Here is a 23,742-nt window from a genome sequence, read left to right on the forward strand (position 1 = left end):
TAATAAATAACGTGAACCAGTAAACAAAGCTGAGGCATAATCACAGGCTTTGTCAGAGCTTAAACCGAATCCAAATTTATATCCTCACAACCAAAAAAAGTCAGTGCCCATAAATTTACATACCTTTGAGCGCAATGAATGGCTTGTTATTGGAATCGCAGACAATGCGCTGGCAGAAATGGTGAAAGCAGCCCTGTTTGGCCACTCACACCCCTCGTACAGGTGGCCAGCACAGAGCCATCGCTGGGCTGTGCTCACAGAGCTGCGTTTATTACTCCGAATGGGAAGACCTGTGCTCTGGCCTTACGGAGGATCCCAGCCCCACACCCTACCCTTCCTTTCCCTTCCTAAAAGAACAGCTCCCACAAGGTACCATCGGAGCTCGCACCAGGCTTTTGCAGAAGGCAAAACTGCAGGCTTTCTTGGGAAAAGTCCCCAGGATGCTGTCTAGATGCACAGAGCTGCCTGGAAATGACCCTGCTTCCACCACGCTTTTTAAAAAAAAAAATTGTTTTTTTTAAGAGGTGGAGCTGGAAGCAGGGCTGGGAAGCACAACTCAGGCAGACACTTACCTGGGATTTTGACCGAATCCTGGTCAATTCTGTTCTCCTCTCTGTCCAGGTGCTCCAAGCCCACCACTTCTGTCTTCACAGGGGCGTCCTCCGTTGCAGACAAGGTGGTGTACGTACTGATAACCAGTATTCCGAGGCCAATCCACAGTATAATCTGCACAACATGCCAGAGCTTCAGTTAGCACAGCAAAACAAACAGGACTGCTCTGTACAGCATTCTTCATGCAAACAGTGTCTCCAAACAATTCAAAGCTCAGTGCAATTACACATGTCAATTAAGAGAGAGGAAAGGAGAGAAATTTAAGAGGCAAACAAGAAAAAACAGTAGCTTTTGGCCAAGGTTTGTATTTGGGTGTAGAGACATACCAATGAGAGTTTCAGATGCTGGAAGCTGTTGAAAAGGCGACTCCTGTATCAGAATGGCTCAAAGGCAAGTGGACAGGATGTCAGGATACAAAAAAAAAGTATGTGGCAGACATAAGTCCAGCTGCAAAGACTCATTCCCTGCTATTTCCAGCAGCTACATTAGAACACCATGAAATCAGGTCTGGCTGAGATCTAGGGAGCCGTTTAAAAATTCTTATCTTTGAAAGCAAGAATAAGATGTCCACACACGAAAGTCTTGGTGGCCAGTGCTCAAGAAGCTGATAACAAGTAACTCGCAGATTTCCAGAAAGCTGGGACCAAATAGAATAAAAATAAAGACAGAATCTGGATCATGTGGAGGGAAGGGCTCTACGAATTTCTCTAGCTCAAAAAGGAGAAAGTGACCACCACCAAAAAGAACATTTCTACAGCTTATAATCTAATGATAAATTGATCTAAAAGGATCTGATTCCACATGAGCCATAAGAAAGAATAAAAAAAAAAATCTCTGCACAGAAAAAAAAATATCTCTGGGAACACTAGCCATTCATGGGGTAACTCGAGAAGGACAAGCAAAACGATGCGCAACAGCAACAGGGGCAGAGGAACGTGTTCGGTGCCAGGGCTGCCAAACGCCTGCCTGCTCCTCCAGATGAGAGCAGAACCAGTTCAAAGAGCTGAGTGGATGGATTGCTGGCTCACAACACTGACTGGGGAGATTTAATTAAACTCTAATATATTATTTTTACCTAGTTAATCACTGCAATTGTCACAGTAAGGGCTTCTCATGGAACCTACTTTGCACGTCAATGCATCAACGGCGCTGTGAACAACTGGTAGGAGAAAGTTGGCGAGAGTTTGTGCTGAAGGAAGCAGGCAAAGAAGCGGCACCCTCTGCTAGAAACATGGGTCTCCCCACAAACTCCTCTTCACAACAGACCATGGAAGCAACAGGACCCATCATAGGCAAAACAGAAAATGCCTCTGGAATGCTAGGAAGCTGAAAGTTTGCAGCAAATTGGTATTTATGATGCAGCAACTCCCCCCCCCTTTTCCACTCCTGCTGTGTGCATGCTGACTGCAGGCTGCTGGGGAGAGGACACCACTTTTTCCACCATATGCTTAAAAACAACAACTTGCTACGCATGCTTCACGAGGCAACCGTATAAAAGTCTCAGTCTGCGAAGGAAAAATGCTGCTTTGGTACACAATCTTGTTGCTGTCCAGTAGGAACCACACAAGCCGCCTGGCCCCTTTGCAGAGCGGTGCAACACCCAGAGTACTGGTGATTCTGCCTTGGGCTGTCATACCAGCTCACGAGAGGACCGCATCCTGCAGGATTCATCCTCTTCCCTCAGAATCCTTACCCTGCAGTGTTTACATCATGATTCACAAAAAGCACAACAAAAGGATGCTACTCAGTGTGAGGAAAACCAGGAATAGCCACAGGGGAGCACTGCTACAACTGGAAGCTGCCAGAGGGAGAAAACTGAAAATAAAGGGGAAAAGTGAAATTGAAAGGAGAAATTTAAAAGTTGGCACCTCCGGGGGAAGGAGGAGAGGCTAATGCTTTCCTCTCCCCTTCAGGCCCAGGAGACCCCGTTCTCAGCACACCCCTGCAGACAGACAGACGCCTTCAGAAGGAAAAGGCTGGCGGGATGCAAAGCAGCTCTGGACAAGGGGTGAGCAATGTGGCCAGGGAGCAGAGGCCAGACCTTAAGAGATGTTGCAAAGGAAACAGAAGTAAAATCTGCTCCCTGCCTTGCCGTGTGGGTGCACAAAGAGCAGATATCCTGCCACCCCACTCAGGCCAAAAGCAGAGTCAGCAGGTCCCTGCCACTGCTGCCCTCGGCTTGGAGCTCGTCCACTTCCTCCCCTCACACAATCTACAGCCCCGGCAGAAATGCATTTTGCAACTGGAAGGCTGTTCTGGCATCTTCCAGAAACAACAGCAGAGAGGAAGAACGTTTCCACAAAGAGGATCTATTCTGGTGCCACAGGAACTAGGAGCAACGTGGGAGAGAAGGGAACTGTAGGAAACGACTGAAAACATTAAATGTTTTAAAAGGATTTTTGTTGTTTCTTATCTTAGTGGGGAACCACGGGCTTGAATGCCTTGGATTCAAGCCCCTTTGATTGTTTAACATTTGGAGTTCATCTGTGAGCTTCCCAGAGCAGCGGGTATGGGCACACATGGCAGCCCATGAACAGTCCACAGGCTGGGCTGTCCACAAACCAGCAGCCATCCCTCACCTTCAGCTCCCCCCTGTCAGCACGCCTCCTCCTCACCTACCCCGTCAACAACAGAAGACCAAAATAAAGAGGTCCACGATTTGGCTTAATTCCATGGAGATACTTATGACATGGAAAACCAGGCAGTTTGTACTCAAGGGACCACCAAGGCTAATCTGACAATTAAAGGAAGAGGAACGTGGGGTGCAAGGACCCGGTGTCTTGAGGAACCAAACACAGGCAGAGGAGCCACCTACTCCCAAAGCATCCAGCTGAAGAGCTGAGAACCTGGAGCAAGGAGAGGGACAACACTGCAGAGCAGTTATAAGCCAGTGTCTGGTGCCACAGGAAGGATCTCCCCCACATCTCTGAAAAGCGAACCCCAGGAGAGCAGGGATCCTTCTCCAGAAGCACCTCTCAACGTGGACATGGCAAGGGGATGTGCAAACCCCTCTGGCTGCAGCCTCCTCCAACAGGCAGGTCAGCAAGGCAACGGCCTGTCTCCCGAGAGGAACGCTCTGAGCACGGACGGGAATTCAGGAGAGGAAGTTTACACGGCCGTTTCCTCTGCTGGTCGCTTTCCCTCGGCCATCCTTCCTCCCAGAAGATAACTCGAACTTTGTACAGAAGTGTCATTAGCTCAGACCATCTCCTCTAACCACGCCTGAGCCGTCAGCGGGAAGCAAAAAAACTGCATTTGTATAGAGTGACGACATCCTCCAAACTGTGCTGTTTTGGACACCGAGCGTTTGGAGGGACAGAGTCATGGCGAAGGAATGCAGAGCCCCGGTCACTGCCGGGTTCCTCCGCTGCGCTGCGACAGAGATGCTGCGCTTGAAGGGCTATACCGACCGAAAGCGCCTGCGGTGAAGGTGTGCTGGCTGCCACACTACCAGGGGAGGGCAGAGGGGAATTTCTTTTCCATCCGCACAGGAGCGAGACCAAGGGGTCATTTCCTGACCTCGAGCAGCCTCTCTGCAGCTCCTCTTCCCCAACTGGGACAACAGCAACTCCAGCCTCCCTAGGAGGGGCCTCTCGGACAGGCTTGTGTCAACACTGGGAAGCCAACACCTTCCTGTTAGAAGTTAAACACTCTGTTTACAGACCTTAACGCGACCTTCAGCAGCACTCTGCCAAACCTCATGCTGTCGTCCGTCCGTCCGTCCGTCCCCCCCCGGCTCAAGGCTCCCGGAGGGCAGCAGGACACAGACCTGCACCTTTATAGGAGCACACTTGATGCTTAACCACAAGAAAGGGAACGCTCTCCCCAATTTATTCACAGCGCTGCAGGCCTGACTTCAAGCTTTTTAACTCCTCTGTTACCCGATCGTCTTTGCAACACAGCAAGCTTTTCAACCAAGCCACCCCACAGCCTAGCTCAAGTGCTGTCCCCAGCCCCGGCCGGCTGACCAGTGGCTGCGATAATTAACAACTCACTGGCAGAAGCCACTAGTGCTCTTTGCTAGCCAGCAAATATCTGGGATTGTCCATATCCCTCCTCCTGGAACCCTCTTCACTCCTCCTAGTGCAACTTCCCCGTTTTGTAGCCTCAGCTTGCACCATCTCCCCAGCTCGGTAAATCTGAACTTCCTATCTCACCAGCCCCGTAAGCTGCCTGTGAAAATTAACTCTAACCCAGCTGAACCCAGGACAGCTGCCCAAGACAGGACTTTGCTGGATGCCCAAGGTAGCCCAATAAAAGCAGCCAGCTCTCAGCAGCAGCACCACAAGAGTCAAGATAATGCAGGCAAGCGTAAGAGCTGGCATTGAGAAGGTCTGCTGCTTTGGAAGAAAGCTAAAGATGGTGGAGGGAGGGAGAACATACGTGTACAGTATTCAGACAGGAAAAAGCAGGGAGGGACAGCTATGCCCAGGGCTGGCTCCTTCTCCCCCTTGACTGCCACTTTTCACAGGAGCATGTTTTGATGGAGTGGAGCGCTTGATCAAAGAAAAGCAGGAATGAAGGAGGAGACCAAAGACAGAGCTTCAGGGAAAGAATAAATGAGTCTTTGCAGAAGACCTGGAGGAACGAGGAGAGGGTGGACTCAGAATTCAGCTCCAGAGTGGAGGCGGGGAGGTGCTCTGCAGCCTAGCGTGTTTCTGAAGGCAGGTGCGCCCTTTCTGCAGCACTTCAGAGCATCGGTCAAAGCAAGTATGCAAACTTGACAGGTGATGGATCATTCAAGAGAAGGCTGGACAGCTTGCTACCAGCCCCTTGAAATGCCAGGGTAACCTGGGGGCTGATGCTTTAGATAAGCCCTTACTTCTTTGCGGGGATTTCTGCAAGACCAACATCTTCACCAGCCTTGTGACCAGTGTTTCAGGTCAAGCGTTGTGAGGGCCCCAGTGTTCAACACTAGGCAGCTGACAGTCGCCTCTGGGCAGCCAGTCTAAGAGCTCAGCACATCCCAAGTGCAGTTTCAAGGCACTGCAGAGAAAAGTTCTGGCTCAGCCGGAATAGAAAGCAATTCTTGAAAGTGCTCTTTGTTTCCCTGAAAAATCCAGGCTGGCATTCAGACTCCTGCTTGGGGTTTCAGTCAAAGAAGTTAGGACCAAAGTGTCAGAATTCAGAGTGAAAGCTGGAAAGTTGGACTATTTCCTTGTGTCAGAGAAAGCACGGGGAAATAAAAAAATACACCCTGCTTAAAAACTTCATGTACGTTTGCAAACCCACAAGTCATTAAACACAGAAAAAGTCATTAGTTCTGTAGGACCCACAAAAATGTTGTGCTCTCCCCCTGCTGACTCTGCAGTTTGCCGAAAACCTTATTCCCAGCCCAGCACTGTCGTGACTGGTAATGCTGGGGCAGAGGCCTGCTAAAACGCAGTGGATTAAGTTATTGTTAGAAAAAAACAAAACATGTTAATTTCAGCCCCACAAAAGCACAGTATTTGCAGAAGCAGAGAGATCAAGCCCAGCAAAGAGCCACTTTGTTTCAGTCCCGGAGGAGGCCAATTCAAACTGGAGCAAGAGGAAAAGCTAAACTTCTAACAGCCTCTGAATGACCCCAATTTTTTAAAAATCAATTCCTGGAGCAACACCTCTATGTGTGTGTTCCTTTTTATTATTATTTTGGTTGAAACCAGAAAGCTGAGGGTCAGCAACAAGAACCGCATCGCTGAGAAACCCTGTTTATTTTACCCAGCCCAGGCAGGTTGGGATGTAAGGCCTGTTAAGGTTTTATAGGCTGCCTGGATTTCCCATTCTGCAGATACAGAACCTGAAGCTCACCAGAAGGCGGACTGGAAGCAGCATTTTATGCACCAAATGAATGCTTCACTTGCTGCTAGAGGGACAAAAAGAGCTGGTGTTCCAGCACAGGGCAGGCCATGCACTGGGCCAGCACCTCCTCTGCTGCTGTCTGCATGTCCATCAGTGATGCTGCTCAGAGCAGCTGACCAGAACAGTTCCCACCTGTACTGGGCAAACTGGAGGGGGCAGCTGGAGGAGATGCCAAGCAGTTTCTCCACTGCAGCCAAATTAACTACATTCCCAGGGTCTGAAGAGGGCTTAGGGGGATGTCAAGCAGCATCAGCACTGACCTGTGAACAAAGTGCATTCTTGTGGATCTTCTTGTAAATAAGAGCTGGGCAGATAAAACAAATGAGGCTTCCCATCGTCGCACCTGTCAGGCCCAGGACTGTTTCCACTGGCAAAGAAGAAGAGAAGTCAGCAAAGGTCCCTTCCAAGACTGCCAGAGCAGCAGCACGTGGCAGCTGTCTGAGCCCCCAGGCAGGCTAGGGTGTGAGCCCAGAGAGCCTGGCCATCCAACCCAGAAAAGCAAATAAAAGACACCAGAGAAAATAGTCAAGCAACCAGCCCTTGCCCCCAACTCCTCACTCACCATTCGGGATCATGATGCCTCCTATCATGGTTCCAAACACAACAGCCAGCGTCAGGGCTTTGAACCGAAGCGGGGGCATGTAACCCCCAGCAGCAAAGGTGCCATCTTTTTGCTGGAAGAGAAAGGGCAGGAGGGGGAGAATGAGTTTAGCTCCTGTATCACAACCCCACAGTTCCTAAGCAATTACTCCAGCAGCTTTGTCACCTCCAAGCTATGGTCCCCACAGAGGTGAATGCTGGGGGGCAGTTAGATGTGGTTGAGCAGTTTTAATATGCAACTGCATTTGAACCTTCAAAACAAGAGTGACGGGGGGGCACGGAGCCAGAGCTGCTGTTTCCATCCTGTCCCAAATGTGAACCGTGCAGCTGTATCCCAGCGCCTGTGCCACTGCTGCAGCCCCCCCGGCCTCGGCGAGCAGCCCCAAGGCCAAGGGCATGAGAAAGAAGCGCAGCTGAGAAGGCAGGAGGGAGAATGATCACAGGGGGAAGAGTTCTGGTTTTGCTATGGCAAGGTGTCCCCTAACATCTCTGGGAACAGGGCTATTCTCACTGCGTTACAACACATGTACTAGCTCCTCCGACTTGACAGAAGACACCACAGCTAGATGGCAGAGAGGAGGATCAGTGCTGCTGAGGAGCTGCTGATACTGGAGGGCTTCCAGATGCCCTCCACTTCCCATCCCCACCCTCCGAGCAGGAGGTGCGGAAGGCAGAGGTGCCAGCGAACCCACATGCCCCGGAGAACCAGTGGGTCCCTGCTCTCCTGGCTGCACAGATGGAAGAGGAACGTAAAGCGACACGTTCAGAGCCGAAAGAGCAACGAGCTGAGCCCAGGCGAGAACCAAAGTCTTCCCAAGCGTTTCCAGCGCTTACTCCTCTGCACCCACTGGCTTTCACCGATCGTCTTCCCCCATCCTCAGGCCCTCCCGACGTGAGAAAAGAGCTTGGGGCTTCTCACAGGCAGAAGTGGCAGGATTTAGAGCTATAAATTGCTCAAGTTTTATTTCCTGCCCTAAGAGGTTTCTATTTATGCAGATACACAAAGGCCTCAGAACATTCCCACAATCTCTTACTGTTATTTACTGAATACCATCGGCATGCTTAGTGCCGTACAATACACAGAGGAGAACACGCTACTGCCACAAGGGACTTACAGTCTAAATCAGACAGACCAACTATAGTCACAAAGGCTGTCTGAAGATCTGACCCTGGGAAAGGTGAACGTGTGGGAGAGGGCTGTATTCCACCGCATGCTTCTGCACCAGACCGGCACCAAACAGCCAGAGGCGGCACTGGAGGAAGGGGACATCTGAACCCGGAGGGGAAAAGGCTGCTCAGGGGACTATTGACAAAGGTGTAAGGATAAGAATAATAATAAAAGAGCAGAAATGAGCAGGCACAGACAGAAGCAAGAAGAAATGAGGCTGGGCTGGGCTCTGAGGCCAGGAACAGAAGCTTGAGCTAAATGCAAAGCAAGATCGAGCTGGCCAGCAAAAGGATGCCAGCTGGAGCAGCAGGAAATAAGGAGGCTCCTCTGTTTCCAAAAGCACATTTCTCTCTCTTTCTGAGGGGGAGAACCACCTCGGCTCTGAACTGTGTAACACTTCTGCGCGAGAGCTGAAATCCCCAGTGGAGCAGGGAAGCAGCAGCCACGGGACCCGGGGTGCAGCACAGCGATAGCAGGCTTCAGGCTCGCAACTCCAGCACTTCTGCCCACAAAATTCCTCTGCAGAGAGGACAAGAAACTCAAAGTACCAGAGATTAATCATTCTGCAGAGCAGGATTTACAGACTGCCACAGGCCTCCTGCTGCACCGTTACCACACACCAGGCACTTATAATTTCACTGTCAGTTGGGGGTTTGTCCCTCTGGATAGCAAGTACCTACCACGAGTCAGAAACATGCAGTTGTCAATGGAGTCTCACAGAACCAAGGCACATTTTTAGCCCAGGTCAGCAGCCAGCAGCAGAAGCCAAAGAGTCACAGTAGCGCTTCAAAAAGCAAGTTTCAAAGGTGCACACCAAGGCAGCCAGCTGCTCCTGGCCACACAAGAAGATCTTACCTGCTGCTCAAACAGAAGGGTGTTCAGCGCCTGTCTGCACGGGAGAATCATCATCGGAAACCCCACAGCTACCGACATCATGAATCCCACTCGAATCATCTCCGTCACAAGGTTGGAAGGGAAGTTCATTAGGACGTTCCCAGCAATGGCTTCAGTGTAACTCACGTAGCCAAAGAAGCCCACCTGTCCGGCAGGAGGGGAAGTGAGCAGATGGGGTTTGACTCCAAAGCACATTCATATCTGCTCTTTACAAAAGGGTGGAGGACAGCGTCCTCCTATGAGTTAGGACCAGCCAGACAAGGAGGGAGCGTGGGGCCACCTCCATGGGCAACCTGCAGCACCCCCAAAAGTTGAGACAGGCGGCTAATGAATAGTGGGACATTCCTAAAAGCAGAGGCAAGTTTCTCACCAAATACTGGGGTCTTTCATGGAGGACGTTGCAGTGAGGGAACGCTGCCACTGCCTGTGACACAGAGCAGTGACATTTTGCTTGCTGCCTGGGCCACAGACCGGCCCCCTCCAACGAAGGAGGGGCCGTAACAATTCCCCACAGCAGCCTAGCTCACAGGGCAAGGCTCTTCTCAGGAATTATTAACTCGGTTTTATTAACTGGTGCTTTATGAGGCATAACTTCCTTCACATCTTTCCAATTGCAACAGGCTGAAAGAAGCTTTCCTAAACTCTGGGCAGCATCTCCAGCTCCAGGCTGGGCCCTGGAAGGCAGACAGCAGGCTGATGCGCATGGAAGCGCTGGGTCTCCACTCTGCCTCCACCCAAGGAAGTGTGCCACGCTGAAAATTTGGACTCTCCAAATGCCTCCTGCACTGTTCGGTTCATCATCTCCCATCTAATTTTACTTCCATCAAAATGACTTATCTTTCAGAATAAATACAGATAAGCAGAAACCAGCCCCAACTGAAGATAAATCATCATCCCTGATGCCCCTCCAGAGCCTGACTTCTGGCAAGGAAAGAGAAGGGGAAGTTTCTTACCGTAATGTAAAAGGTGGTGACCACGTTTAGGGAAGAAGCAAATATGGAGCTCATGATTTTAACAGACGGCTCATCCAAGCTATCATAGGTAGGCAAGACCTGACTGTAGAAAAGGGTAAATTATTTAAGGAAACTTTCTGCAGAGAGAGAGAAAAACCCAACTTCAGCACGTTCTCTGCCTCAGCCCAGCAGCAAAGAATCCCTGACACCTTCCCCCTATGGAGCATAAACACTCGCTGCTATTCCACAATTTATATTGCTAATGCCAAGAGATTTCAGAACACTCATAACTTTAAGTGTTGCAAAAATATTCCTGCTCTCCCCACCCCACCACGTGGAGCTAAACGTGTGATGTAAACATTTTGGTTCAAAAGTGTTGCAAAATGAATGACCGTTTGTTCCAGTGAAACACCAGTGGCACCAGGCCAGGCAGCGCATTGCAGATTATTGTTCTTGGAGCTCTCTATGCTGATAATTAAAGCAACGCAGTGTTTACAGAGTAAAAGCAGGAAGAAGGTTAGAGCATCACACTGTCTAAAAGAAAAGTTAAACAAACAAAACTAAATGCAGCGCCTGTCATATTTCAGCACTGCTGCTAGAGCTCAGTTCATAGAAAGCTGGGAGCACCAATTACACAGGATTTGGGGTATTTACAGACTTGGAAAGCATGTGGAATGTACTTTTTGACATCAGGTGCATATTTTAGCAACTCATTAACCTCTCGTTACTTTAATTCAAGTGGCTACATCCTGGCTTCATGTTACTGAAGTAACTCTCACGAGAAGGGGGCAAGCATCCAGTTAGATGGGAAGGGGGTATCCCCAGCTCCAGTGGGCACAAAGCCATTAAGAGAAAGTGTGTCAAACTGAGGCCAAGCAGAAAAATCCTTAACCCTTAATCCCTTAACGTCAAACAGTTCTGCACAAAGGAAGCTGAGCACATCGGCTCGCAGGAACCCGCGAGACACACGCGGGGTCTGCAAATGCAGCACCGTGACAGCCATTTACCAGCAGGGAGCGAGGAGACCAGCTCCATTTCAGATTCCTCCCTGCCCTCAATGCAGCGACCTCTGCCAGATTAACCAACTATGTCCTGTACTTCAGCCCCACGACGGGAAGGGAGCCAGCCAAACATCCAGGCCCAAGAAGGAGAGGAAAGGAGGGAAGCAGAGAGGCTCTGCAGTGCATGGGATGGCACAGCCAGGCCAGGTTCGCATTAGTGCAGGAGCAACAGCAGTGACACAGGAAAAAGAGCCGTGCAAAGGCCAGCTGCACCCAGGCTTCCTGCGATGACCTAACTGCACCCGTTTGGTCAGCTTGGGTTTGGAGGACCAGCACAGTGTCCCTCAAGCCCCCACGACACGCTGTTGGGCCCTCCTGACCATCACCACTTCTCAAGGCAGAGCAAGAGGACAAGAAGCATACAACAAGCAGCATGTCCTGACACACCCAGGGTTTATTTTTAAGCAAAATGACTGCACTGAAGGCCAGGAAAGGATCAGGGATCCTCCCCTGCATTATCTGTTACACTGCACCTCAAAGAGGGCACAAGTACATGGCTCCTCCTGAGCAGAGAGCAGACAAGTCAGCACAAGCATTAAGAGCAGTCTCGGAGAAAGCAGCCTTGCTTCAGAGATGGCCAGAGCTACCTCAGAGTATCTGTTCTCCACCTTCACTGTAGGGACCACCTTGTACAGGCTCTCTGAGCACAGTACTAACTCAGCCTGCAGGGAACTGATGCTCACAGAGGCAATGAACAACATCCTGACTTTTATTGTCCCTGTGAATTCAGCATTTTTGCATCCATCTGCACCAGAATAGCCATCTCCAGAAATTAGAAGTTTTCTCCTGGAAAGCTCTACTGACACTTCTTTAATTAGAGGGTTCAGTGACTTGACCAAGGTCACACAAGGAGTCTGCAGCAGAGGTAACCCAGGAGTCCTCGCACTCCCAGCTCTCAGCTCCACAGCAAATTTCCATGCTACATAACTGTAAAGGAGTGACCTACTTTGCAACTTCAGCAACAACAGGATAGCTTTTAAAAAGCAAAGGGTATTGAACTCACAAGTAAAGCAGGGTCAAGTTTTTCAAGCTAGAATAATAGTGCATTTATTTGTCCCTACTGTATGCTGCATTTACGTGCTGAAGGAAAAGGATTTCTGCTTTATGTTATTTATTTTTTAAAAAGGTGATTCAGAGGTTAGCAAAATTAAACCTACCTAGCTGAGAATAACATACTTAGAAAGATTGCCTGGGCTGAGGACGGCGTATTGCCCTGATGCTTGGAAAAAACGCATAGCTTTAGGTTCGGCTTGCCACGTAAGTGCTGTAATGGAGCCTATATTTAGGTATGTGCACACTGGTCCCAACCAAACGATTTCCCTGCATTTCCAACTCCCAGCAAAATAGTGCTGGGTACTGTGTGGCTACCATAAGGAAAAAAAAAGAAGTTGGAATTTAAAAACTTTAAAATGTTAACAAGGTAAAGCTGTAAAAAAATACAATTCCCTTCGCCAGTTGCAATAGAGACATTAAACAGCAAGACTGGAGCGTGTTCGGGTAGGAACTGAGCTGCCAAGAGAGCCGATAAGTGGAAAATGATGATTTGGATCTTGCGTGTGGGTGTAAACACAGCAGTCTGAACAAATTTTATCTGTCACATTCATTTACTGTTGGCATGCTACCCATTTGCTAGAACTACAGGGGGGAAAGCCCAACTCTGCCAGCCTTCCAAATGAGGATGGTCTTTTCCGTGTCCACATTTGGATTTACACTTCTATTTAAAGCCTGTTACTATTCTGGCCAGGCACGTATTGCTCACTTGCCATTTTGGTGCAGAAGGTAATGCTGCTAGAAACGTGAAAACAGCCTGGTCTGCCGTCACGTCCTTCCACGTGCCAGTGGAAACCCTCATTAAAAGCAGGTAACTGGAAACACACAAACAACTCTCCAAAGTCAACGACTGTGTGATCTTCTGAGTATTCTCCAAAAAAAAAATCGGGGAAGCAGAGAGCAGCCGGGAGTGTACGCTACCCTGCAGGGGGCCCTGCGGCCATTAGGCAACACAGCCCTGCTGCCTTTCCTGGTACTAAATCATTCCCTTCAAGAAACGGGGGAAATTCATCACTTATGCAGCTGTACCAGAAGCAATGTGCATTACACTGAGAATCTGTTTGGCCCAAATGATCTTGTGTTGCTCAAGTACAAAAACTCCCAAGTGAAATATAACTCCCTCCCACATCTAGGTAACAAAAGGGTCACAACTGAATGAGATGCTGTATTTCAGTGGGCTGTAAAATATTTTGATTAAAATAAAATAGGAAACCAGATGGTATCTATCCCTTGCAGATCCTCATGACCCTCTGCCCTCACAGAAACTCATTGCGCACCACAACTGCCAGAAGTGGGAATAGCAGGTACTTACGACTGACAGGCGAAAGACATGCCAAAGATGGGGATGCAGCGAAAAATGCCCTCCCAACGAGTGTAACTAACTCGCTGCAGCCACTGCCCGCTGAAGAGGCCATGCTTGAAGGACGACAGCACGATCTGTAGCCAAGAGAAAGAAAAGGGGTTAAGATCCAACCCAAAACAACTTTACAGCAGCAGTAATGCCGGTGCTGGGATAAAAGGCAGCATGTAGCAGCTCTGCGAGGAACAGCTTACACTGCCTACCACAGCCCAATCTCTATTAGTCAAATTCCCCAGGTCCCCACCCCACCCACACACATTATTAAAGCTCCCAGCAACCTCCATAGGCCTCTTGCCACCGAGAATCCTGGGGTGTATTTTAAAAGATCTATGACATTCCCCCCTTGTTTGATGCCATCAGACATCATAGCACGCACCAGGGTGGAACAATTTCCACTGACACATTTAGCTGGGAGAATTGTTGTTCCCAGCAATTTCTTTTGCGCTTTTTTAAACACATTTTTAAATCCAAACGGGAAGCGACATTTGCCTTGGAGAATCCTGTTCAGCAGAGAGAGACAAAGGTTCCTAAAACAGGACCCCACCTGCACACTGCTACTCCAGAGCCATTTAACAGCACCAGTTCACCAAAGACAAGGATAAACTTCAGGAAAACAGGGAGAGCGAGGTACCCAGATGAGGCCAGGGGAGCTCTTTAGCCATTGACAGAGAAGCTGGCAGGCATTGGGTTGCACAGGAAACAGAAGGTAAATATGTCTGAATGCCTGTTTATAATATCGCCTGAATGGGGGTTTTCTAATCCCCAGAGATTATGTTTTAGTGCAGCCAACTCTCATGAAATGTTGTGGTTTTCTTAAAGGCACAGCTCCTGGAACACGGCAGTTTTGTAAAACACTCATTTATTTACAGTGTCCAGCCTCCTTACAGAGGCAAGCTTAGAAGCGTGACCCAGCACAACCTACTAAAAAAAGTTAAGTGGAAAGAATTTCCACACCTCCCTTTTCTTCCTTTTGTTTCAGCTCTTCCAGTCCTGAAATTTGGGAGAGATAGGGCTGGGGCTCCACGAACAAACATGAGCATCCATGAGGAGAAACCTGAAGTCATTCAAAAGCAAGTGAAAGTCTCCACCACTCAGTAAATGGTGCTATACAATGGGGCTTGGCCAAGCCAAACAGGGCCAGCTTTAGGTAACTCTCAGCTTACCCTACTTAATCTAAATGGTCAAGAATCCATTTACCTGAGTGAAGAAAAACTTTTCTAGAAATATCTAAGAACAAGTATACGCCACGTACCAGACTTAAGGCTTTATGAAGCTTTCAACTCTCAAGAAATAGAAGTGCTGGTGTCTAACAAATAAAACTACTTGCAGCCTGAAAGACATTAACCATCAGCTGCAAAAAAGCATGCAAAGTACACGCTTGAGTTCTTAATGAGAGCTGCCTTCCCCCTACAGATTAGAAGCATTGAGGTTTTCAAGGCAAAACACTAACGCATGATGAAAGTCCCTTCTGCTTCCAGGCGCTCTTCCCCACATCTTCCATCCTTTGATTCAAAGTTCAGAGCCCTAAATTATAAGACACCAACAAGCAGAATAAACCACAGCTTGATTTGTGGTTTGTTATTATTTGTGCCACTGCAGTCCCTAGCATGTGTAATAGCTTACAGACCCACTGGCCAGTTTCTACAGTCTCTACCTCCCCACCTCCACCAGCTCAAGAGCACAGGCACCCAGATCACTCGTTATGCCCAGGACTAGCAGCACTAATTATCAGGAAGGACATTTTAAACTTGAGGCCTGCACCTGCAGGCTGTCCCAGTGGGAACATCTGTGTTAAAACAATAGGAAAACAGCATTCCCAGCGTCGATACTCACCACAAACATGAACACCGTGTAAAAGATCAGAGCCATGGCACTGAATGACTGTATGGAGGCCATCATGTTCCTCTGGAGGCTCAATGGAAGTACAATGCACAGGGAGACGGCAAAGAGCAGGACTATCCGGAAACTGCCAGACACCTGGAAAAGGGACCTGCATAAAGAACTGGAGCACGGAGGATACTCAAAACATCCCACCAAATCAGCAAACCCCGATGTGGTTAACTTTTCCGCAGTGAGAAACAATGCAAAGCCAGGATCAATTTCAAATGTGAAATTCTACTTCTGTACGTATTTAAAGATTTGATGCTGAAAGCTTGCCGTTTCTTTGGCTAGGTCTGTGATTAGCTTATACAGTCACTGGGTGCCACTGTTGCTCTACACAGTGTGTGACAGGTCCATCCTGAAGTGGAAGTATTTGGGGGGGGGGGGGGCGGTGTGTTTAAATGCTAATCCAGCACAAGCTATTTAGGTATTTTCATGCAATTAAATAAAAACTAAACTTACTTGGGAGACAAGAGACTGAAGTCTTGAAAATTCTGATCCAGAAAATTAATCAAAACCTCACATTGGTATTTATTATAGCAGAACACTCTGAAATGCTTGGAAATATTTAATACCTAATTTGGCTGCAGCCACAACGCATCTTTTTAACTTCACAGTCCCTTAATCGGAGCTTAGCAGCATCAGGCGGAGCAGATAACAGCCCCGCCAAAAATCCTTCCACATGTCCATTTTGCTTCCCCACACGGCCCTCGTGCTGGCTCCGAGTGCTGCTGCTCACAGCTCTCCAGAAAGAGCAGCAAGAGCCTCCTGCCCACAAGGAGCACCTCTTGCCACCATGCATCTTGAGCCAACACTGGGCTCATCACACAGCTTATTTTATCTTAAGGAGGAGGCAGGCGCACAGTAACTTTGGCCACCAAAACAGCAAGGGACAGGACAAACATCCCTCTTGAACTAGAGGGCTGCAAGCGGATGAGAGCTCAGACAGAGGAACTGTCTGTCACTACACTTTAGGGGCAGGAATTAAGACAGGAAGCATCATCTCCTCCAGGAATCTGCTCCAGAATTAATAGAGACCAAGTTAAAAATACTTCCTTTGTTGGAAGTGCCTCATTGGAGGTTTTACACATCTAATTGTTCGCCATACGTCTGGGCTTCCAGCACTTCATAGAGCTAAATGCTCTGTGCACAAGGCGTGCCATTAAAGCTCACCATTAGATGACCCCACAACAGCTCGTGCACTGCTGAGCACACTACTAAGGCAGGACGCTCTTTGCTGTATCTAAGGCACACACAGCTCGATGCAAGAATTAGGACCGCTGCCTGCATTGTAGATGTGATCCAGTGAGGATTTATTTACCTGAAATCCAAGCAGCCGAGCAAAGAAGTTGGACCCCAGATCACCAATGACAACATAGAAAGCAATGCAAGTTCCCAGCATCAGCCCAATCATGCTGCAAAAACAACAAAATAGACAAAGGTTAGGAGACTAGAGCAGGAACCCTGGAACACGGCCCCTGCTCCTGGGCAGGTGTGTGTCAGCAGTCACATTCCCAGTGGATTTGTACTCTGCACAGCCCTCGCGAGGGGACGAGGCTTTGTTAACACTAAGGCTACCTTAGAGACACCTGGAGATGTTGCCTGGGACTGCCGTAACTGAGCCTGCGGCGATGGGGCCCCCACAAATGACACGTGAGTAGTGAGAACACCGCTACGTGTCCTGCATGGAGCTACAGTTCATACGCTGGGAGCAAGAGACATCCTACATACACTGCAGCTGCTGCTGAAGGATTAAGACAAAGGTTTAGCACTGACAAGGTCGCAAGGGCTATATCCTGCACACAATCGCAACAGCTAAAGATTGGTTAGGATCCTACTGCACCCCCCAGTTTACCAAGGAACATCCAGAAGAGCTAAACAGAAAACAGCTAAAAGGGTACATTTAAAGTGACTTAAAATCTTGTGCAGTCATTCACTTGTGTTCAGAGGTAAAGCAGCATCAGTGTGCCTTGCTTCAGCGTACATTCACCCTCTAACACAACTTTCTGGCAAGTCACAGTGGAGATGAGCCCCAGATTTTGCTGAACCCACACCGAAAACACATTTGGCAACCAGTAGTAAAGTAGGTTTTCTGTCTACAGGGATACAGTGGGCTGCGAGCGAGCTCTCACAGCCGTATGAGCAAGCTGCACATCACTACTGGTGCTAGAGGGGAGGACCATGCTTCTGTCATCAGGCTTGTGAAGGGCAGGCCACCAGTTCTGCATTCAGCCTTGATAAAATAAAAACCAGAGAACTTGCATCCACCTTGCATCCACACCTCACATCTCTGCTAGAGATGCCTTTCTGGTGACAACCCGTGCGTGGGTTTAACTGCAGTTTGGAGCCACAATAAAAAACAAACCTTGGAGATGGCAAGCACTCCTTTATTTCTTGGAAAAACATTTAAAAGAATCAACAAGAGATTCTCTCAGCCCCACACCCCGCAGCAGACGCCTACCATGAAAGTCTCGATACCAAATCAGCTCTCAAACTTCTTTCCACAAAATGGACCACACTTTAATGAAAAGATTGTCTTATGAACTGCTTCTCCTCCCATTCATGATTGCATGGACCACTTTCCCTCCCAGTTCCAATTATATAACATCCCTGTGGCAATTACAGCAATTGCTTGCATGGACAAGTAACATCTGAGAAATATTCTGCGTATTTTTAGTGTTCTGCAGCAGTCTGCAGCTGGGGAGAGGGAAGGAGCCAGCACCACTGACTGGCCTGGGCTCAAGACGCCTCCACCAAAGAATCTCTGCTGGAAAAAAGCAGTGGGGTAACAATGTCCCATCACCCATCACGACTGCTGAATGAGACCTGTGGGGGAGCTTCTCCTTGCATTGGGGTCATCTGAGGAAGCAGAGTCTGTCCTGAAATGGAGACAGGATTTCCCCCCACAAAGCATTTTCTAATGCAGAGGAAGGCAGCCCCTGCTGCAAGGAGCGGGCAGGACCAGAGCAGCTAAAGGGTGGATCCGAGGTACTGAACGCTCTCCCTCCCACTAACTCACGGTGATCTTGGCAGGGATTTCACCCCTGGAAAACGGCCACAAGTGACATGCCCATGCTTTCACAGCACATGCAGCAGAGCAGGAGATGAGTTCACTCCCCGACTTCTGTGCTCCCACTGTCTGGAAAGCACTCCTGTCTCCATGCAGGAACAGGTGGGATATGCTGAAGGCGACACCTGTGAGCTGTGCTTAGGGGATCTCACTTACACTCTTGTTCAAATTCTAGGTGGCAAGGAAGACTTCTGGGACCAGAGAAGGCATGAGGGTAAGAAACAAGAGCACAGCAAGGCCACAAGAGGCTACAAAGCAATATTTTTCATTAAAGAAAACCAAACTGTTCAAGCTTTAAAAAAAGCAGCAGATTACCTTGTTTCCACCAACATTTTTCCTGCTTTTCCATAGGCGTGAAATGCTGGCATAAGAGGAAAAAAGTTGCAGTTAGTCAAGGAAAGGTCCAGAACATGGCACACACGTCAGTTCAAAATTAAACAATAACAGTGACAAAGGGCAGCACAGCGGGAACCCACCGGTGTTGTGTTTTGGGGCTGTTCCCTGCCCACCCTCCCACTTTCTTTTTCAGACATGCCCTCCACAAACTGAAAACCACATAAGACAGGAACAAAGATGAGGAAAAGATAGAAAGCAGGTTCTTTTTTTTTTTTCCTCTTTAAAAAAAAAGTGGTGTGAAGTAGCAGTCACACATGGCAACCATTAAAAGAAAGTCAGCGCGGAAGAGAAAATATGCATGTATAAGATGCTGTGTGGCAAAAAGTTACTGCAGTGCAAAATTTCAATCAAACTCTCATTTTTATTTTTATCTTCCCACTATAACTGAACCGCCTGATGCTGCTGGATGGGAGATCTGAGATGGTGCCCAGAACGTTCAATCCCATACCCAGAATACCCAGTATTCACAACCCACACCAAAGGGCTGCTGCCAAGAGACTTTTTTTTTTTTCCCCTCCCATACTTGGGTTGTAGCTTGTAGCAGAAAATAATCAGTAGTCTTTAAATCATTGTGTTTTTTCTTAAAAAGAAAATGCCAAGAAAACTCCGCTTGTATTTTTAGATCTACTGGGTAGAATGGGAATTGAGACCTCCAGTTCCAAGCACAGACCACATTGCCCAATTCTGTCAGTCTTTTAACTGCAGAGGTCCAACATGAAAACCACCACCCTGGATTCCCCTTTGTCTTCTCTCAAGGTACAGCACACATTCCTGCAGGCCACCAGAAAACAAACTTTATTTGCTTCTGGAAGCATCTTCAGCTATTTTAAATACACAAACTCCGATTTCTTTGGACACTGCTTGAGCTAAAAATTAAGGAAACAAGATGTTCTCCCACAGAATGAGAAAAAAGCATGGCAGAAGACCCACAGCAGAAAAATAAACCGGAGCTGTTATGTGGGGTAGCACTGAAAATAGCCAATGGCTTGGTGACAGACCGGGTGGAACAACCGCCACTAGGCGCGCTGCCCGAGTGCGAAGAGCGGCCACACCACTTTGGCCTCCAGCTCTCACCTCGTTTGGGAACTCGCAACCGTAAGGGGAAAAGGCAACAGCCCTTGGGGGATTCACTCACACATCCAAAGGGCCAGGGATGAGAGAGGGGAACCAGCAAGAGAAAAACATCCCTCCCGGTGACTGGGTCATTAATGAGCCAACCTCTACAAGGATTGCTGCTGCTGCACTGCTCCTGCGAGCTCCTCTTACACATCACACTGAAAGGTAGGTGCCTGCAGAAAACAGCTACAGCTGCCGGCAATCGTCTAGGCCGGAGATGCTGAGAAACAATCAGTCTCCTTGGCTGTTCTGAAGTGCTGTTCTAATGAGAACAAGCCTTCAAACACTATGTCAGATGTCCCCATCTGGGGACACTGGAAAAATTGGATCCTTTACCTTCGCAAGGAGGAAGGAGACGACGACTGTAAAATAAATCGTACAGTCAAGCATCTTCGGAATGGGATCTCTAGATGCCTAACAAGCTGGGCAGAGCTGAATCGGCTCAGTAAATAGAGAAGCCCTTTTAAACCAAGTGTGGTTACTAGAACGGGCAGCCTGTATTTCAGCACTTTTCTCTGCAGGGAGTGGAACCGAGCTGTCTCCCAGGGGTGCAGCATGCTGCTGACAGGGTCGGTACCCAACACAAGTAGTCTGCAAAGACCCAGGCCACTTTCAGCAGCTGTAAGGGGAGGCATAAACTCATCTCCTGGTTAAAGTCTGTCTGGGAACTGCATCCCACTTCTTGTCTTCATCTGTCCAAGGCCCTTCCCTTCCTTCCACGCAGTGCAGGAGAACAGCGGCAAAGAGTAAAATATTTTTAATAGCAAACCCCTTCAGGCACAGAGCACTGCTGAGTGAAGACGCCCAGGCTAGATATCAGCCTGTTGCGACCCTGGCTCTTTTGTAGCTGTAACGATCGCTCTCAATGTTCCTCCGGAAGGGACTGGCTGACCAAAGTTAATTTGCAAAACTTTCTTACATCTTTCAGCACTGCCAAAGCCTCCCACACAATCAGCTGCAGGGGCTGCCAGGATCTCTCGCAGATGTACCAGGGCACAAGCCCACGGTGACAAAGGCTGTCTGTGTGGAGCTGCTCAACCTTGATGCATTAGGATGCATTATAGCCGCACTGCCTTTCCTCTCAGGGCTGTCCCTCCCGGTGGCACCTCTCCCAGGGCAGAGGGAGGGAGCAGAGGCATTTCTTTCAGCGCCAGCGTTTGTGTGCCAGGAGGTGCCAGGAAGTTTAGAAGCATTACTGGCCCTCTGTGTATTCCAGCCCCTTGGCTTCAGAGAGTGCAGAGGATCCCTTCTTCCCGGGAGACGCTCCAAGGTGGAGGGGACTCTCTGTACTTCGGGGAAGCAGCATACACAAAGACGTGTTGTGAGGGGGCAGGGAGAGGCAACCCAGGCAGCTGGGCTGGGAGCAGCAGGGACAAGTCGGACGCTACCTGGGGGCTCCCCCTTCCCTCCAGCACCACAGGCACAACCTCCCACATCACAGAACTTCTTGATCTCTTCAGTTTCTAGCAGCTATAACCTGGCAGAAGCCAAGATGTGCAGCCCGGTAACAACACCTTGGGCACTCTGAGGATGGAGGAGGAAACCCATCTGTCAACAACACGGTCAGCAAGAGAGCCATGTGTTCCTTTAGTTCTTTTACCAAGGCCAACGCCAGCCAACTCTCTCCCCGCCCCCCCCCCAGAGAAATAAGGGAAACCGAGTAAAAGACGACTTTTCCTGTCGTTTCACATGCCGATGCAGAGGACTGGAACCCGACCACCTCCTCCTACCCCCCAAGTCAGTCAGAATGAGAAGCAAGGTCAAAGCAGAGGCCAACCCTGGCGCCAGCACAGAGGCGACGAGCTCCGAGGAAAAGGGCTGGCAGAGTCTGCCAAAAACCCACACATGAATCTTGCAGATGTTTTTATTTTCTTGGCCACTTGGAACCTTGCACACTCTTTCCTCTCTGCTCTGCCATAAACGCACACACAGCTCAGATCCAGGCGGCCCGAGCTCCATGCCAGGCTCTCCGCTGGCAGAACCCGATGTCCTCGGCAGCACACTGGGTGGGGAAGCTCGCGGCTTTCGTGCCGAGACCAATAATTTACACCAGACACCCACTACGCCAGCTCCCGAAAACTTGGGTTTTGATCAGTCAATGCTGCATCTCCTCCCCTGCCCTGCAGAGTCAAAACAATTCTGCGCCTATTCACTGTCAAGAGCAGAATTAAACCCTCGCGTTCCCCTGGGGACATGGGGCAGGGGGGAGAGACTGACAGAGGAAGACAACACAAATTGAAAACTACATCAAGAAACCATTTGCTATTCCAACAATATCAGTATGAAAGTTGTAAATTAAGAGGTCAAAGAAAAATTGCAGTTAAAAAAAAAAACAAACCAACAAGCCCTAGAGCTGAAAATTCTCACCCAGGCCGGGGTAGGTCCTGCGCTTGCTGAGATTGGCCGATTTCACCAGGAACATGCAGGATTGATGAGTCATCCAAGAACAGAAAATCAGCAGCAGAGCTCCCAGGACAATGCCACACTGAAACGGGAGAAGAGGGGGGAAGAGACAAGCGCAAGATGGAAAGTCAGTCATTCCGCACAGCCTTATTGCTGTCCCTTACCCCCTTTAGGCTCCCTCACATATTTCCAGCCACACTTTTGCCTGTTAAGAGAGGTCCCTCGACTTCAGAGCAGCCAGGAGAAACATGACGTACAAGCTCAATTTTACTCTCCACAGCCCAAGGACAACGCGGAGCAGCCACCTGTTTCCCACAGCTTCCAGCTGCACCAATTTAAGCACCAAAGAGTGAACTGGGAGCCGTTTGTGGAGCAGGACTTCCACAGCTCCCCTCATTCATTCCCCCAGTGCTCTCCACAGCTCTCAGCAGCTTCACACAGAGCAAAGAAAGACCACTCCTAATCCCGAGGTGCAAACTCTGTTGTAAATTTATTTGATAGCGTGAACTAATTACCAAGCTCACTACCAGTGCTGTCCTGCCTTGCTGGTTCATGCATTTGCAGCGGGGGATGTTAAACACTGGACACTTTTTAAGCAGGTGACTTTAAAGAGGTACAAGTGATGCCAGATCTTTATCACAGCCATCTCCTTTTCTGCTGTATTTAAACCTGGTGTGGCCACAGGGATGGTGGCAGCTCCTGGAGAGGGGGAGCAGGGGCACAGCTCAGCTTAAGGGCTCAACACCTGGTTTGCAAACACCTCCAAGCCGACCCACGTTTATCATATGGATAAATTCTTCAATTGTTTTTCCCTTCTACTCACAGGAAAGGCAGAAATGGTTACCTGCAGACCTCACAACAAGGAAAAATGCATAGTTTGGTGCAAGAGACCTCAGTCTGTAGCGGTTCCTTCGCTGACCATCCTCTACCAACCACCCCAAAACACTGAACCGCCCTTCAAATTGGGGCCAGGGGCAAACGTGCCCCTGACTGCCCTCCCTGGCCCCCAGGGCTTGGGGCAGACACTGCGCCAAGGAACCCCTGGGGACTTCCAGCCGACAAGAGAACGGACCGACACACGCAGCCCCCAGCCCCACACGGGGGTCTCTCTCGGCGGGGGAAACCGTCGACGGTCCCCGATGTCCCTCCCGACCCTCCCGGTGCCTCTCATCGGCCTCAGAGCGACGGGGACACCGGCAGGACCGCCCGGTTCAGTGAGACCCGCGGGCAGCCGACCCCACCAGTCTCTACCGGAGACGGCGACGAGGGGCTAACCGGCCGGCCCCGCCGCCCCCGGGAGAAGCACCCCCCAGCACCGGGAACCGGCGGGGGAGGGG

The 23,742-nt window shown here is 49.4% G+C and overlaps 1 protein-coding gene across 1 annotated transcript in view; it reads right to left on the reverse strand.

The window, feature by feature from the left end:
- Nucleotides 1-23,742, reverse strand: part of SLC38A10 (solute carrier family 38, member 10) — a 38,288-nt gene that overhangs the window by 14,383 nt on the left and 163 nt on the right. The window contains exons 2-11 of the mRNA XM_010578557.1: nucleotides 22,370-22,487; nucleotides 18,806-18,851; nucleotides 16,742-16,835; nucleotides 15,373-15,516; nucleotides 13,492-13,616; nucleotides 10,069-10,171; nucleotides 9,077-9,259; nucleotides 7,016-7,127; nucleotides 6,714-6,820; nucleotides 573-726 (exon numbers count right to left, since the gene is read on the reverse strand). Of these exons, the coding sequence (XP_010576859.1) occupies nucleotides 573-726; nucleotides 6,714-6,820; nucleotides 7,016-7,127; nucleotides 9,077-9,259; nucleotides 10,069-10,171; nucleotides 13,492-13,616; nucleotides 15,373-15,516; nucleotides 16,742-16,835; nucleotides 18,806-18,851; nucleotides 22,370-22,487 (1,186 nt within the window). The remainder of the gene's footprint in view (nucleotides 1-572; nucleotides 727-6,713; nucleotides 6,821-7,015; nucleotides 7,128-9,076; nucleotides 9,260-10,068; nucleotides 10,172-13,491; nucleotides 13,617-15,372; nucleotides 15,517-16,741; nucleotides 16,836-18,805; nucleotides 18,852-22,369; nucleotides 22,488-23,742) is intronic.

This window comes from Haliaeetus leucocephalus, unplaced genomic scaffold (assembly GCF_000737465.1).
Source record: "Haliaeetus leucocephalus isolate CR32 unplaced genomic scaffold, Haliaeetus_leucocephalus-4.0 Scaffold646, whole genome shotgun sequence".
NCBI classification, from domain to species: Eukaryota; Metazoa; Chordata; class Aves; order Accipitriformes; family Accipitridae; genus Haliaeetus; species Haliaeetus leucocephalus.